General features: G+C 58.8%; 1 protein-coding gene across 5 annotated transcripts; it reads left to right on the top strand.

Moving 5' to 3' along the window:
- On the top strand, nucleotides 1–16704 carry PTGS1 (prostaglandin-endoperoxide synthase 1). Of its 5 annotated transcripts, none has more exons than XM_055803589.1 (11): nucleotides 1–172; nucleotides 6049–6165; nucleotides 6318–6458; nucleotides 7209–7352; nucleotides 7759–7940; nucleotides 8047–8130; nucleotides 8465–8711; nucleotides 9297–9583; nucleotides 10366–10513; nucleotides 13819–13941; nucleotides 14430–16704. In XM_055803589.1, exons 1-11 carry the CDS (start codon nucleotides 49–51, stop codon nucleotides 14648–14650), a joined length of 1818 nt encoding a protein of 605 aa, XP_055659564.1. In that variant the 5' UTR covers nucleotides 1–48; the 3' UTR covers nucleotides 14651–16704. The 5 variants fall into 5 exon arrangements, with proteins under 5 accessions (XP_055659564.1, XP_055659571.1, XP_055659555.1 ...); XM_055803596.1 differs by having other exon boundaries at nucleotides 14163–14543; XM_055803580.1 differs by lacking the exons at nucleotides 13819–13941; nucleotides 14430–16704 and adding exons at nucleotides 10888–11263; nucleotides 11341–11476.
- Nucleotides 16705–16707: the final 3 nt, after the last annotated feature.

The raw sequence follows: 16707 nt of genomic DNA on the forward strand, positions 1-16707 counted from the left end.
GGGCCGGGCCGGGAGCGGCGGCGGGACGCGGCGGAGCTGCCTCTCGCCATGGGCGGTGGGTGCGGGGCCGGGGTCCCGCTGGCCGCCGGGCTGTGCCAGGCCGGGCTGCGGCTGCTCCTCGCCCACGCCGTGCTGCTCTGCGCCGCCGGGACCGCCGCCACCGACGGCTCCGGTACGCGGGGCGGGGGCCGGCACCGGGGGGGACCCGGGGGGCGAGGGGGGAGCCGGCACCGGGAGGCGCGGGGGGGCGCGGAGGCGCAGGGGCCGGGGGCGGCCGGGGGCTGCCTCATGCCCCAGCCCAGCGCTGCGGGGACCCCGGCGCCGCGATCGCGCCCGTCGCCCCTGCCCCGGCGCTGCCCACACCCGGCCGCGGGGCCGCCGGTAGAAGCCCCGGGGGGAGGGCGGGCAGCGCGGGCAGGGTGGGCAGGGCGGGCAGGGCAGGCAGAGCGGGCAGGGCAGCCGGGCAGCCGCTGGCCGGGACCCCCGAGCGCACGGCCCGCCCCCGCAGCGCCCGAGCTGCAGGTTTTGGCCCGTCATGCCGGACTGGAGAGCAAAATCGCCCCTGAAAACCAAACTTCCCCTGCACCTCCCGCAGCGCTGTGTGGGGGGCCGCACGCAGCGCTGGCAGAGCCGTCGGTGGCCCCAGCACGACCACACGACAGGGCCAGGGGTCCCGCCAAGCCCACCGGCGTCCTGTGAGCCCCTGGGGCAGGATGGGGCCGTGGCCACCTCAGCGTGCTGAGGGGCAGCACCTGCAGCCTCCCAGCGGGGACGGGGCGCCTCAGGAGAAAGGGGGGCGATACCTGTGAATGCCGGCAGCCAGGGCCCTTCCATGCTCCCCCCAAACACAAAGCAGATGAATCTGCAGTGTGGGGAGGGTGGAGGGCTGGGAGCAGCAGGGATGGCTCTGGTGGCCTGAGCCATCGTCTTGTTCTCGTGCCCACATGCCACAGCGGTGCCATGTGTGCTGGCCCAGCCACAGTGGCTGACGGCTGCCCGTGCGCCCAGGGGTGTCAAGGAGTGATGCTGCTTGTGGCAGCCATCCATGGAGCGTGTTGCAAAATAAAACTGCTTCTTGAATCCCATCAGCTCCATCCCCAGCCCCTACAATGCAGTTTCCTCCGTGTCCTTAATGGGGTGACTCCAGTCCCTCTTCTGTGAAATGACCTTCCTCCCTGCAGAAAAACGCCATCTCAGCGTGAAGCTCGTGGCACTTTCCAGGTTTTACAGTTCCTCACTAAAGTGATGTCTCAGCAAAACCAGCCCAGGCACGTGGGCTGTATCCCCTCAGCAGGGCTCTGGTCACCTGCGTTGCAAATGGTGCCGATGGTGCCCCTGCCTCCAACAGCCTGCCTGGATTTACCCGCCGCTGTGGAAGTGATGTGCCGAAACCCAAGAGCCCCCAAAATGTGCATGGGCTGAGTGTGCAGAGCTGAGCAGGCACCTTGGAGGGGAAGCGGGGTCATGGGAGAAGTGGCTCAAACCAAGAAGGTTTGGGGTGTGCAGGCACAGACGAGTGGGGCATGTTGCCCTTCCCACTGCCCACACCCCATCCCTGCCACCATCCTGCTGGGAGAGGAGGGACTTCTCTTCACCAGAGCAGCCAGTCCTGTGCAAAACCAGTGATCCCGAGGTGGGGGCTTCCCTGTTTCAGCAGAGTGTGTCCAGAAGGGGAACACGACCTGGCGTTGCAGCACTTCAAGGCCCCATGGCGGTGGCTGTGCGGAGAGTGGCCACGCCTGCTATGTGAGGGACTCCGGGAGTCGAGGTCCGACCTGGTGGGGGGTGGCAGGCCCACCCACCAGTGACAGTGGGGCTGGGTGCGCCAGCGTGGCCAAGCCACCCTGCAGCCCTCTAGGCTCCTCGGCCTCAGGCTGCAGGGTCAGAGCAGGAGCAACAGGAGCGAGAGCAGGAGCAGCAGGGGCAAGGCTGGAGGAGTAGGGCTGGTGCTGGGGAAGTGGCAGGCACCCTGCTGTGGACGTCGTCAGCCATGTCCGCACAAAAGTAGGGATCCCATGGGATGGAACTGGCTGTCACCCACTGGGCTGGACCACAGGTGGTGGGGACAGACAAGAGACAGCCCCTGTGCTGTTCCTCCTCCACCTTGGCTGTCTCCCGGCATGGTCTCGTCTCCCTGAGAAGCTCCTCCTGGGAGCTGAGGACAGCTGGGAGCAACATCTGTCTGTCCTGCTGGGTACAGGACAGGGCCTGGGGACCCACGTGCTCCAAGCAGCTGGGACAGACCCACAGTGGGATGGCAGAGCTGTGACCCACCCTGGAGCTGACTTCTGCATGCCAGGATCAAAGCAAGTTTCACTACGTGAGGAGGGGGAAAAAAGATACCCAGGATATACATGAAAGGACGTCTGTCTTCCAAGTCTTAATTAGGGAGGGAGATATCTGATTGAGGAATTAGGGGAACTGCACCGTGCCCCAAGGTGCTGCAGCGCAGCCAGGCTCCTGTTCCTCCCCAGCGCTGCGCCAGGAGGACCACAGCCCTAATCTAGCCCTCGGATCTGCTCTCAAAGGCCAAATAACAGGATGTTGGGCTGAGGCTGGGATCTCCTGCTAATTTGGTGTTTGCTGCTTAGAGCACTTCTACTTGACTCCTTGCTGGCTGCAGCTTGGCTCCGAGCTGTGATGTTTGCTCTCTGTAGAATTTTCCTCTGGCTGTGAGCAGAGCGAAGCTGGTCCCATGGTGCTCCTCTGTTTTCCCCTGCAGATATTGTCCTTGGCTGCTGGCTTGCCTTCAGGGCTGTAGTTTTGTACAAGTGTTCTTGCAAAATAAACCTGAATATCCTCTCCACAGCCATTCCATAGCTCACTCCGTTCCACCCACTGGCAAATGGGAGGTGCGGCAGGATCTGGACATCACTGTCTGCCTGAGCTCCAACCACGGGGCAGGTTGGGCACGGACCCCGCTGAGCGAGGGCAGGAGGGGACCTCTGGCAGAACCACTTCGGATTCATGCCTGTTTCTGTGGCTCATGGTCAACCACCTCCCCCCAGCACAGCCCCTCTGCAGCGGGGCTCATGGAGCTTCAACCTGGGCTACAACGAGGAGCCTGCTGCCACACCGAGAGCCTTGGGGCTGCATCCCCCACTCCAGCCGCTCTGCCCGCAGCCCACAGCCCACCCTCGGGCCAGCAGCCTGGCTCAGGTGCAGAGAGGAGGGCTGCCGAGCCCCATGTGGTGCGCAGCTGCGGCCCTGGCACACTGCTCTTGCTCATGGTGCCGCCAGAAGTGGTTGCAGATGACAATCTGGCTGCAGTGCATGTACTGTGAACAGCTCCTGGGCCCAAGGAAACCTCGCTGAATCAGAAAAACAAATGTGTGAGTCTTTCATCATCTTCAAAGCCTGCAGCCACGGAGCCATGTCCCATTGAGCATGGCCGGCTCCAGCTGGGCCGTGATTCACCCCAGGTTGCTTTGGCTGCGGTTCACAAAGCGGATGTTGTCCCCAAAATCTGGCATTTTTCAGCAGTGATGGAGCACGTTCACCAGCTCTGCTGTCACAGAGGGGGCTGTGCTCCAGTGCAGAGGCTGGCAGCAGCTTTTCCCACACCTGGAGCCATCCTGGCAGGGCTGGCGCAGGATTCCTGGCTGGGGTGGGGAGAGGCATGAAGCCACCGTGGGAGGGAGGCTCCGAAAGGATGCAAGGGGTTGCTGTCATGGGCCAGGACATGCTACGTCCCCTCCTGCCCTTTTAGCTAGAACATGCTGCTCCCACCCCACCTCTGGGACCGCACGGCACTGACACGGCTGTGAACCGCAGGAGCAGGCAGCGTGGCCAACCCAGCATGCTGCCAAACCCGCCTTGGAGGAGTGCTCCGCCACAACATGCCATCGAGCCCTGCAACGGGGAGAGCCCCGGCAAAGTGAACTTCTCCTGACACCCCACATCAGCTGGAGAGGCAGGGCAGGACACGACCTGCCATGCCAGAGCTCGCAGTACGCAGCATCCTCCCAGCCCTGTGGCTGTGGCGCCTGCGGCTGCCCCACATCCCCCCCGGGCTGCATGGGGCACGGCACAGGGCTGCTCTTTTAGGTGTTTGCAAAGTTTGCAGCAGCATAGAGTGCAGAGCTACTGGCACAGGAATAGCCCGGAGGATGCTCCAGCTGCACTGCAACGTGGCCCCCTTTGCAAAAGTTTCCGTCTTGCAAAATACCGAACGGGTGGTCTGACCTTAATTTGTCTGAGATAAATAACCTGCCTACTGTCTCCCATCTGGATACATGAGAAGATCAGAGATGAAAGGCAGCCTGATGGAAGGGCTGGGAGCCGAACACGTCTTTGCAAGCCAGCCCCCATGACGTGAGGGATTTGGGGTCACGGGGCTGAGCGCGGCCGGGCCGGAGCTGCTGGCCAAGTCCCAATCTCCCGGGCAGCCCCTGCCCTGCCCTGAGTACGTGGCTGGCTGGCAGGCTGAGCAACTTTGCATAATTAGCTTTATTTCTCAAAGATGTTAATTTTTAGCTGCAATTTCCTATGGAAAAAATGTGGTTTCTATTCTGCATGCCCATCCCTCCTCCTCAGCGTTGGAACCTGTTCCCAAGTTCCAGAAGAATCTGAACCAGGTCTGGCGGGGGCCTGGTGAGCCCATGGACCACACAGAGCAGCCGATGGATCTGGGAGATCTTCCTACACCAGCCATGGCACTGGGCACACTGGGAACAGCTCTCGGCCCCTTCTGGTGCTCAGGGCATGCTGCCCATCCCCATCCCCATGGCTGGTGGCACTGGAGCTGTGCATTGTGTGCCGGTGGCACCACTGTCCCCGAGTGCTGTGTGTCCTGCTGGGGCTGTGACCGCTGTCCTGCCAACAGCTTCAAAGCCCTCAGCCAGGCGTGCTGTGGGAGGGCTTGTCTCTCCGCACTTTTATTCTCCTGGCACAAAGGTTCCTGGGGGTCCAGCCCAGCGTGGTGACGCTGGGGTTGCCACTGGTGGGGCTTCAGGAGGCAGCTGTGGCAGAGGACATCCAAAATTCCAGCCCACTCCCTGGGCTGGGGAAAGGCAGGGGGGGTCTCCAGCTGCTCCGGCTCCAGCTGCTCCAGCTCCAGCTTCTCTTTCTCCCCTGAGTTCTGCTACTCTTGGAGGGGTTGCCAGAAGTGGGGGTACAGGGGCTGCCTGCAGTGGAGGGACAGGGGCTGCCTGCAGTGGCGGTATGGGGGGGCTGCTTGCCTCAGGGTGGACCTGGGGGGCTTGGCGAAGATGGGTGCCCAGTGCCAGCCCAGCACCAGGGGCTGCTCCATGTCGGGGGGGTCTCCCTCTGTCCCAGGGGAGGGAAGGGGCCCTTATCTCCCGCCTGCAGGCTGGGGTGCGAAGGTGGCAGAGGAAGGGGCTGGGTGGGAGCCGGGGGAGCCCAGCGGTTGGCCCTTTTCATCCCGTTGGGGCAGTGAGGGCGGAGGAGCCACTTGCCAAAGAAAACTTCAGCCGTGACGGTTGCTGCTATTGTTGGCACCGGCGCTGTGTTTGCACGGCATTGTCCCGTGCCAGGGCTCTGGGGGCTCAGCAGTCCCCCATACATGAGGCTATGGCCCCGGCCATGCAGGGCACTACTGTGCCGTGGGGCACCAGGCAGGGCACGGCCACGGCAGCCCAAGCTCGCAGCACCCATCAGGGCACGGCTGTGGGGTGCAGGTGGGTCCTTTGGCAGGCCCGGGGGTTTCAGATGAGGCTTCCACAAGGAAGGAGGTGCAGTGTCAGCATGATGCTCCTGCCCAAAATGCCTCACCAGGGGGATGATAGAGGAGCTGAGTAGCAATATTACCGCAGGCCTGATCCTGCAGTGGCCAGGGCAGTGCTCAGCACCTGCGGCACCTGCCTGCCAGCTGCCTGCAGCGCGGTGTTTTCACCAGACTGGGGGGCTGAGCTCACAGAAGCAGCTGGCATCAAAGAGCCCCATCTAAGGGGGACCCCCACAGGTGCAGCCCCCTGAGCTGGACCCGGCTGGGCTGTATGTGGGCAGCGTTACCCTGTGAGGAGCAGGGAGCCACGGGACGCAGTGACACTGTGGCTGGATGGTGATGTCCCCTCTCTCTCCCCGCAGTGAATCCCTGTTGCTATTTCCCCTGCCAGCACCAAGGGGTGTGCGTGAGGGTCGGCCTGGGAGGATACGAGTGTGACTGCACGCGGACGGGATACTTCGGCATCAACTGCAGCTCCCGTAAGTCCCTCTCGCCCAGAGCAGCACCCGTGGGCCCCGGGCTGGCACGCTGCATCTGCAGCACCCCCCTCACTGGTGGCAGCGCGGGTGGGCTGGGGCTGTTACTGGGCTTCGTAGTGGGGTGAGTGATTTGTCCAGTCTGTCTTCCCCAGCCGAGCTCTGGACACGCCTCTACAACGTGCTGAAGCCCAGTCCTGCCTTCTACCACTTCATCCTGACCCACTTCAGGTGGGTTTGGGACATTATCAACAGCACCTTCATCAGGGACACGCTCATGAGGCTTGTGCTTACAGGTGAGGGGTTTGAGTGGGTCTTGGGGTGCAGCAGGACTCGGGGACCCCCCGAGCATCAGCAGAGGTGTGGGTGGGAACAGGATGGCTGCAGTGATGCTGAGCAGCTCCCATGGGCACCAGGCTTGAGTCCCCTCACTGGGAGACCCAGGGATGCTGTCACCCTGTCACTCCAGCACTCTGCCGTGCCGTCACCCTGCCGGGGGATGCTGCCCAGCCCAGCAGCAGTGGGGTGCAGGGGTGCGCAGGCTGGGGTGTCCCTGTGTCCCCAGCCGTGCGCCAGGCTGCCAGCCAGCTGGAACACACGAGCAGGCTCTTGGCATGCTGTGCTCTCCGGGCCAAAGGGCTCTTGAGCAGCTGCATGGAAAGCAGCATGTGGAAATATGTCCCCACATTCATCACTTTGCATAAATATTTAGGTTCCAGCTCTTGGAGCTGTAGCGACATGCTCAGAATGCTCTGGCTGTTGGATTTACCGTTCTGATGGGGTTGTCATCTCATTCATCATCCAGAAATCCACTTAGTGCGTTAGTACGAGCCCCCCTTTTCTGCAGGGAATTGCAGCCTTTAAAAGGCTGGGGGCAAAGCCCCAAACACCCATGTGCCTCCGCTGCTGGTACCTTTCTGGATTTCAGGGTGTCAGGGGAGGGCATCCAGCAGCACCGAGCAGGTGGGCTGAGGTGGTGGGCAGAGCCCATGGGATGGTGCCCCATGTCTCAGGCCCCACAGTGGTGACCCACCCTCTCCTTTCAGTTCGTGCCAATCTCATCCCCAGCCCCCCCACGTTCAACTCTGACTACGGCTACATCAGCTGGGAGGCCTATGCCAACGTCAGCTATTACACCCGCATCCTCCCGCCCGTGCCGGACAGCTGCCCGACGCCCATGGGGACCAAAGGTATGTGGCTGGCACTGGGGACCAGCAGTGCACAGTCCCAGGCCTGAGGCTGAGTTGCCGGAGCAGCACCCTGGGTCCATACCTGGTGCAGCATCGAGGTTTGCCACCCACCCACATGCCCAAGCTTTTGCTGCCATGGGCATGTCTGCAAGGCACTGCTGGCAGTGCCATGTCCTACTGCTGTCCTGTCCAAGGTGGCCTGCGGGCAAGGAGGAGCTTGACAGCACCCAGAACACAGCGGGGACATGTCGTAGCCTGTGTAAGGCGGCTGTAAGGTGCCTGTGCAGGCGAGCCAGTGTCTGGTGCTGCAGCAGACGTCGCAGTGCTCCTCAACAGCCCCATGGCCAGCACTGGTACCCAGCTGGGTCAGCGCGGGGCATCTGCCCTCAACCTCCATCCTTTGCAGGGAAGCAGCAGCTCCCCGACCCCCAGCTCCTGGCGGAGAGGTTCCTGCTGCGGCAGAAGTTTGAAGCTGATCCCCGAGGCACCAACCTGATGTTTGCTTTCTTCGCCCAGCATTTCACCCACCAGTTCTTCAAGACGTCCGGGAAGATGGGACGTGGCTTCACCAAGGCGCTGGGGCATGGGGTGAGGGCTACCGGAGCCAGGGTGTGGGGGCACGTGGGGAGCGAGGATGGGAACCAGGGGATGTGTGGCCTTTTGGAGCAGCCTTGAAGCCATGCTCTTTTGGCAGGTGGACCTGGGGCACTTGTACGGGGACAACCTGCAGCGGCAGCACCAGCTGCGACTCTTCAGAGATGGGAAGCTGAAATTCCAGGTATCACCCAGCATGAATGAAACATGTCTCAGCCCTGTGATCCAGGGTTGCTTGAAGCCCGTGTCCCTCTGGCAGCTCCCGGGAGACCCCAGCCATGATGCCCTGTGCAGCTGCTGGCCAGTGTCAGAGGGACAAGCTTTGGAGTGTCACTGTTCTGATGGCAGCAGGCGTACCGCAGCTGGGGCTGTATGCAGGAGCTGTTTCTGTCCCACTCACTGCTTGTAGGAGAGCAGCCGTGGTGCCTGCAGGGAGGCAAGTCCCAGCTGGGCAGGCTTTCACTGAGGTGGTTTTCTCCCCTCCTCCCTTTCTGCCATCTCGTTCTTGTCTCCCCAAGGTCGTGGATGGAGAGGTGTACCCCCCTACGGTCACCGATGCTCCCGTTCACATGGTCTACCCGTCTGCCATCCCCAAGGAGAAGCAGCTGGCGATGGGGCAGGAGGTGTTCGGGCTGTTGCCAGGGCTCTGCATGTATGCCACGCTCTGGCTGCGCGAGCACAACCGCGTCTGCGACATACTGAAGCAGGAGCATCCCACCTGGAGCGATGAGCAGCTCTTCCAGACAGCTCGCCTCATCCTCATCGGTGAGGACCAGTGGCACTGTGGGGCACAGGCATCGTGGACCCCCGTGTCGCACCTCCCTGGGCAAGCCCCAAGGACTTGGGTGCTAGTCGGTCTCTGGGGGTGGTGGCCGGGCTGGCTTTAGAGGCTGGAGGAGTTTCTCCGGCAGCCGTCTGTGTATTGTTGGCTTTGGTCCGTGTAGCAAAAGTTGGCTTTGGTCCATCAAAGAAATTACTTTTGAATAATTTTGTCATAATTTTGAATTATTTTGTTTTAATGGTCATTATACATTTACTATAATTCATGAAAAGCAATTTTTGACCAAAATTCAGAAAAAAGCCTTGTCACTACATTACCTCTAAGAAGAGCATCGAGGTCAGCTTCCTCAGGAACCAGCGTAGTTTTGGCAGACTGACCTTTGCTGGTGAAAAAATAATTTACTGAAAAATTCCCAACGAATTAAAAAAGGCCATAGTCAGAAGGAGCCCAGGTGGTGGTGGGTGGGTGCTGGGATGCGCTGCTGCAGCGTGTGGGTTACATCTTGGGGTACCGAGCTGGTAGCTCCTGCTGCTGCCAGGTGATGGCTGTTCCTCTTGCCTCCTGCCCAGGGGAGACCATTAAGATCGTCATTGAAGACTATGTCCAGCACCTCAGCGGGTACTACCTGAGCCTCAAGTTTGACCCTGAGCTGCTGTTTGGGACACAGTTCCAGTACCGGAATCGCATCGCAGTGGAGTTCAACCAGCTCTATCACTGGCACGGGTTGATGCCCGACTCCTTCATCATCCAGGGGGAAGAGTACAGCTACGACCAGTTCCTGTACAACACCTCCATGCTCATGGACTATGGCGTGGAGGCGCTGGTGGAGTCCTTTTCCAAGCAGGCTGCAGGAAGGGTAAGGTCCTGCTCTCCCCTCCCTGTCAGAGCCTGGGCGGTGGGACCCTGGGAGGGATGGTGGTGGTATTGTGGAGGCAGTGCCGTTACAGCAGTAACGAACATCCCTGTTAATGAACATCCCCATTTGGCAGTGGGTCACATGTCACACACAGCATCTTCTACCCAGAGCAGCACCTGACGGGCACATCACGAGTGGTCCCCGTGAGCAGCGTAGCAAGGCTGGGCCTCGGCAGGTGCTCTGCTGCTGGTGGATGGGGTCAGCCTGGCATCCTGCTGCCGCAGGCTGAGGTCTCCTAGCCCAGAGGGCGGTGGAGCAGCCTGGGCACAGGAGCAGCTTGCCTGGCACTGTTCTTTGCTGCCATCACATGGATGTTTTCTTCCAAGCAATTACATCTACGTTTCTGACCCCCTTTGCTTGTGCAAAGCAGCAAGGTGGAGATGCAGACCCGCTGCTCTTCAGGTGTTTGGGTTCTCCCTGTGACCCCAAACCCCTGTAATCTCTCCCCTCCCCCCAGGCCAGGAGGTCACCATCCATCCAGGGCTTCTCCTGCACCGTTCCCGGACTTGCCCTGGGAATGGGAGTGGCTAGCCCAGGCTGCTCTACAGCTCTTTTTTGGCACTGTCCAGTGATTCCCCCTCTTCTTGCTGCTGTGATGATGTGCTGGTCTCTGTGACGCTGTGCCCAGGACATGGATGGTTCAGTATGGTGGCTCCCCTGGAGGAGATGCTGGTGCCGCCTTGTGCCTTATGTGTGTTCCTCCTTGTGTTCCCGCCCTCCAGATCGGTGGGGGACAAACCATCAATGCCAATGTCTTGAAAGTGGCCATTGGGGTCATCAAGGAATCCCGGCAGCTGAGGCTACGGCCGTTCAACGAGTATCGGAAGAGATTTGGCATGAAGCCCTACAGGTCCTTTCAGGAGCTGACAGGTAGGGCTGCAGCGCTGCCGCAGGCACTCGGGGGGCTGCACTGGGGCATTGCAGTTGTCTGTGCCCGCAGGTGGGGTACGAGACCACGAGCTGTACCCCTGCCGCTAGGCTTGCCCAGAGGAGAAGCCACTCCAGCCCATCCAAGCCTTGCCTGGTCGTGACCCTCGCACTGGGTAGAGGGCTGATGCCTTGGCTACAGGTGTCCTTCCTCCTGGGGGGCTGGATGAGTGGTCCAGAGGGCAGTGCTGGCCTGGGAGCCAGGCTCGCTGCTGCCTGGGCTGTGGGAGCTGCCATGTTCCTGTTCCCCACAGCAAGGCCAGTCCTTGCCAGAGGTGATTCCCTTGCTAAAGCACTCTGATGTTCACTTGACACAGGAGAGGAAGAGAATGCAGCAGAGCTGGAAGAGCTGTACGGAGACATTGATGCTCTGGAGTTCTATCCAGGCTTACTGCTTGAGAAACCCCAACCCAATGGTATTTTTGGGGAAAGCATGGTGGAGATTGGAGCTCCGTTTTCCCTGAAGGGGCTTCTTGGAAACCCCATCTGCTCCCCAGAGTACTGGAAACCCAGTACATTTGGCGGAGCAACTGGCTTTGAGATAGTTAAGACAGCATCACTCAAGAAGCTTGTGTGCCTCAATGTGAAGAAGTGCCCGTACGTTGCGTTTCATGTGCCGGATGCTGCGGAACATGACAGCCCTCGGGCTGGTGGATCATATACTGAGCTCTAGCACCAGGACAGCCTGCCCAGGTAGAGACCATCCTTGCCCAGGCACCAGTTGAGCTGAGCTGCTGGCCTGGCACTGAATATCCCGTTCCTTCCCGCAGGGGGTGGTGGGGACACGGGGACCTGCCCACCCTGTGCCCAGCAGAAGCAGGACAGAAGATGGTCCCATCCTGGGCATCCTCCCCAGCAGCCCTCCAGGAGAGGCTGGTACCAGCTCTGTGAAAAGCTCAAGTGCCTCAGGAGCGTGGCTGCCGCTGCTGTCCTCAGCAGACCCAATTCTCTTGCTAGCGAATACATCGCAACAAGCCAGCTTTGGGGTTCCCTAGGGAATGTCCACCTCCCCAGGATGCTCTGGATTTCCCTGTGCTTTGTCACCTTCTGCCCTCCACTGCCTTCCAGCACCAGGCCACCAGCAGCCCCTCTGCGGGGCTTCCCCCCTCAGAACAGAGGAGCAGAGAGCCCGGGGAGCCCTCACCATCCTTCCTCCTCTGCTGCACCTGGTAAGGCTGCGCTTGCAGTAGGAACCTGCCCTGATCTGCTTCTCCTGCAGCTGCTCTGCTGTCCACCCCAGCCTGCCCAGCACACGGGCACAGCTGAGACACAGCCAAGAAGGAGCCAAAGCAACGTCTCTGCGGCAGGAGACCAGGGAAGTATCAGATCACACCTCTCAGACCTGCTGTGTCTTCCACCTGCTGGCTAGGGCCCCGGCACGCACCACCAGCTGCCCACGATGGCCTGCTTGGAGCAAGATGCTACCTCTGCGCAAACACAGTGATGAAGGCTCCTCCGTTCTATGATCGTTACACTCCCCTGCAGTAATAGCTCAGCAAACGGTGTCCACAATGCACATGGAGCCTGCCTCCATCCTGCTGCAGAAACGCACACAGATGTCAGCCCTCACCGGCATAACCAAGTAGTAGCTGGCAGCCACTGTCGCTGGCCTTGACCCTCATCCGTTCCTGGTTGACCTCCAGGAAAATGGACATTCAAAATAATAAATGATTTTTAAAAACTCTTCTCATTTCCTCCAGCCAGTTTCCAAGCTCTGTCTCACTAATGCCAGGCCGTGCAAGAGGACACTCGGGAGGCAGCAGGAGCTGGGACAGACAAGAAGTCCTGGAGTGTTGCTGGAAGGCTGGTGTCCTGCTGGGACATGGCTGGGCCATGCAGCCGGAGCGGGATGTGCTCACTGGCGCTGTGCTGTGTCATTGCCAACTGCATCAGAAGAAATAAATGGAGCAACCCTTCTCCTTGGAGATCCTTCGGTGGGGGTCTCTGAGCCTGAGTCTCCCATGAAGGTTTGAGCCCTCCAGCCACCACCCCACAGCCTGTGCTGTGCTGCTCCGATGCCGGTATCAGCGCTTACATCCAACATTATGTATTTCTATCTCACATAAAATCTATCCACACGTAAGTCTTGCTGGCCAGGTATTTTGTAGGCATGAGACAGCCACAGTCTGTAAGAGAGCAGAGGGCTGAAGTTTCGTCCTGTGCTGAGCTCCTGGGCTCCTGCTCCATCCCAGCAGGACTTCCACCTGGCATGGTGACTTCATGCCATGAGGCTGTGGGGGCTGCGCTGCCCCTGGACAGACCCGCCTTGCTGAGTTCTCCATCGTGCTCCCCTGGGCAGTGCCAGCTGCTCCTCTGCCCATCACACAGAGCCACGGGAGATGAGAAGCTGGGCAGGGAGTCCTGGTCCAGAGCACTGCCCTGAAACCTGGGGCCAGGCAGCGTGTGAGGGATGGAGCAGGCAGGGGCAAGGAGGACAACAGAGACGGTATCTCCAGGTAGATACATCCACAGCCCCCGCCATGCTCTCTGCTGCCATTCCCTAGGGGGGTGAGGACGGGTGGGGGTGTTGGGCATTTGGGGAGGGAGTGACAATTCTGTGATGTCCCACCTTCTGCCCTGGAAGTTTCAGTCATTTCTTGTCACACCAGCTGATTTTTGTATCCCTGATCAGCCAAGTATGTCATGATCCAAATGCCTCACGAGAGGGTTGTGAGGCACTTTCAGTCAATAATAAAAGCATTTACAGGGTGGTGTTACAGGAATTTTAAACCAGGGAGATACAAAGAGCTGGTGGCTTGGCAAGGACATGTTAGGAGGACGTCATAGCATGGGAACATCTGCAAGCAGAGACGCCCAAGGCAAAAGCCTTCTCATTCGCTCTCTTTAACCCTTCAGAAATGAGATGGTTTTACCTGGATATCATCTGGATTTTAGTGTCCTAGTGGCACACAGAGAGGCAGAGGCAGGCCCAGCCCAGGAAGGCACAGTAGGCAGGTTTACCTGTTGCCTGTTCACCTGGGTTGGCCCTGCCCTGCCTGCCTTTTCCAGCTGTCCTGGCATGTGGTGACGCTAGTCCCGCTGTGCCCACGCAGCTCGCAGCACCGTGTAGTGCAGAAGTGCTGAGCAGCAAGCCAAGAGGAGGACACAGTCCTTTCCCACCCTACAGTTCCCTCTCCCCTTCCCTTCCCCTTCCGCATCACACGGAGGTGATGCTGTGCCCAGGTACCAAAATGTCCAACACCTGCCGACAGCTTGTTACATGGCAGTGGTGGGGGTCTCTCCCCCAGGGTCTGCCCCATCACTGGCTGTACCCTGTGCTGTGACCCTCCTCGAGGACTGTGACCCTCGCTGCGCTTCCCTCACTCAGCTAGCAACGCAACACTCAAGAGAAAGGCAAACGGCAGCAAACGGTGAGTGATAGATCATCCAAAGGCTGTCAACATGTCACACACACTCCGGGATCCCTGCACCCCGGGTCTCCAGCCAGCTGGAGCACACTGCCAGAGTGTGCGTGTGACTGCCCTCACCCCGCGCGGAGCTGCTCCAGCCCCCAGCGCCCTTCCCCATCTGGCTAGAGGCACAAGCTCAGCTTGTTTCAGTTAGACCACAAACATCCTGCTTTTGTTTATAGCTATCGAAGGCTGCCAGCACTGTGTTGGTAGCAACTGATATGCTTAGGAGAGCCCATCAGGCGCACAGAGAGCTGCCTGGATGCTCTTTGCCACCAAGAAGGAATGTTTCACCAGGAACTAGCTCAGCGGAACCAACATTGGCAAACCCGACACCTCTTCCAGCCATGCCACCAGCTCCTGCACAGCAGTTTGGGACAGCAAAGCAACTCCCTCCTGCACCTCACCCTTCTGCCAGCGGGAAAAGCTATGAAGTTATTTCTTTGTAGGACCAACAGGTACCAACCCCAGGTGCAGCATCCAACATGCCATTGAAGCCTCCTCCTCCACACGCCTGGGGATGCGCAGCCCTGCACATGGAGCTTCCCCCCACCCAGCGCCACCAAGCCCTTGTGTTTTCTTTGCTAGTCTTTCAGCCACGGCAGTTTGTAGAAATTGCTCACAACCTCACCAGCTTGTCCATCACCATGCACAGCCAAATCCAAGGTAGAAGGAGGTAGTTTGCGTTATCTAAAAGCGGTGTTTAGTCTGGTGCATCCACCAGCATCACCCAGCCAAGGCAAGTGCTCCAAGTGCCCCCTGCCACTGCAAGCTCTGGTGACAGCACAGAGGCCAGCGCTGCCAGATGCACCCTCTGTTTGAGCTCTTGGTAAACACAACTCAGAGGATGTCCTCTGATTTTTTAAACAAGTGCCTCTGAGGAGCTCAGCCGCAGCTCGCCTGTGTGGGGACAGACATGGACAGGAGGACAGCACTGCCTGCATTCGTGCAGTGTGAGCAGCAGTAATGAAAACATCTGGCTGTGGTTGTGCGACCTCTTAAGCACAATGATTCACTGAGCAGGAGGTTACTGCCGACCAGAGCAGACAGCACAAGAAAGACCAATTCCCTGCACTGCTGCTTCACGCAAAGCAGTCCCTGCGGCTGGAGGGAAGGGCAGAAGTTGCAGCTGGGTTGCAGCTGCTTTGGCGTTTCCCTCCCTGGGCACCCTGCACCCCTCTGGCCCCATGCCTGATCAAGATTCACCATGGAAAGTTATCTAAACCCCGTGGTGGCAAAAATCAGCAGGGCACCAAGGCTGAATGGAAAAGCAATCCCCCGTCCGAGCCCAGCAGGCCCCTCGGCAGTGAGTCATGCCAGCCATGGCACAGGAACACTTGTCTGGATTTTCAACAAAGGCCTATTTTGAACACTTTAGAAAGAAGAGGTAGATTGGAGGCCAAAAAAATATCAGTATAAACTTAACTGTTCTAAATTCTTGTTCCTTACTGCCTGGCAACCGGATCAGCACCATGATTAAATGCCCGTGTTAAGCTCATCAACTGTGATTTCATTCCTGCCCTCACCAAGCAGCCGTCTTCGTTTCCTTGAGCATTCGCATTCTGTGGCCAAATTCTGCTGTTTGTCTTGGAACATCTTTAAATGTGAACAAACCCAGGTGATTTTACACTCCTCTCTCCCAGTGCAGAATTACACCCTCCTGTAAACACCATTGTTTCTGGCTGCCCTCTCTGCAGCAGGCTGCTTTTTCCAAAACAGAACATTTCCCAGGGGCAACACAACCTACCTGACAAGTGTTTTTTCAACTCCTATTTATAGCACTTCTTGAAGATTAAAATCAGACACAGAGATGACTTGGACTTAGTACATGTACCTTCTTGATTTGAAGAGTGTATCACGTAAAGCAGACCAGGCTGCAGCCGAGGTGACGCACAAAACCAAGCAGAGAGCCGCTACCTGCAGGAAGAGCCAAATCCCCCGGGGCCAGCCTGCACCTCTGTCCTGCGCTTGAGAAGGAGCAGGTAGAAAATGGAATGGAAATAGGGCAGGCGGCAAAGACAGAGCACATAACATCTTGGTAGGAAGGTCTTGTTTGTTCAGTCTTAACCACGTGTTAACTTCCAGTCGTGGTTTAAACATAGAACTAGTGTCAGTGTCTCAGAACATTTGAAGGTGATAAATACCAACCTTATTTTCCAGGACCAGCTGCTTTCTTTCTGAGCTCTCTTGTCCTGTTGAAACTAACAGATTTTGAAAAGTTTGCTTTGATGTGTGGCTTTTCGATGCTGGCAGAATTGCATCCGAAAAACGTTAAAGCATGAACAATACCTGCACAGCTCTGCCAGTATGAGACAAGGTGACTCCGGTTGCTTTGCACCAGGACTCCAGGCTCCCTTGGCCTTTCCCAAGCGACGTTTGCATCTCAGACCAATTTCATCAGGTGCACTAAAAAAAGCAACAGAATTGTTGGTGAGGCGACGTGTGGGAAGAAACAACTGGGAGATGTCAAGGGACAAACTCAGAGGCTGGTACCTGCCCAGGTTCTCAGCCCTGTGCTGCCTCGGAATGCTCCTCCCTGCAGTTTGCTGCCTGCGCCGCCCGTCCAGCAAATGTCAGGAGGTGCACAGGTGGCCCAGCAGCCAGGGAGAACAGGTGGGCAAATCTTTCCTAACTTCAGCTGGTGTCTAGCCACACGCAGAATGCTTGGCCAAGGCAAGAGAAGGTCTAGCGACAAAATACTCAAGCGTAGTCTCCTCAGCCATCAGG

This window comes from Falco peregrinus, chromosome 1 (assembly GCF_023634155.1).
Source record: "Falco peregrinus isolate bFalPer1 chromosome 1, bFalPer1.pri, whole genome shotgun sequence".
NCBI classification, from domain to species: Eukaryota; Metazoa; Chordata; class Aves; order Falconiformes; family Falconidae; genus Falco; species Falco peregrinus.

Coding starts and splice junctions, on each gene's coding strand:
- PTGS1 (XM_055803569.1), top strand. CDS start 49: ATGGGCGGTGGGTGCGGGGCCGGGGTCCCGCTGGCCGCCGGGCTGTGC. Junction 6,166..6,317: donor CGGCATCAACTGCAGCTCCC/GTAAGTCCCTCT, acceptor TGTCTTCCCCAG/CCGAGCTCTGGACACGCCTC. Junction 7,353..7,758: donor GACGCCCATGGGGACCAAAG/GTATGTGGCTGG, acceptor CATCCTTTGCAG/GGAAGCAGCAGCTCCCCGAC.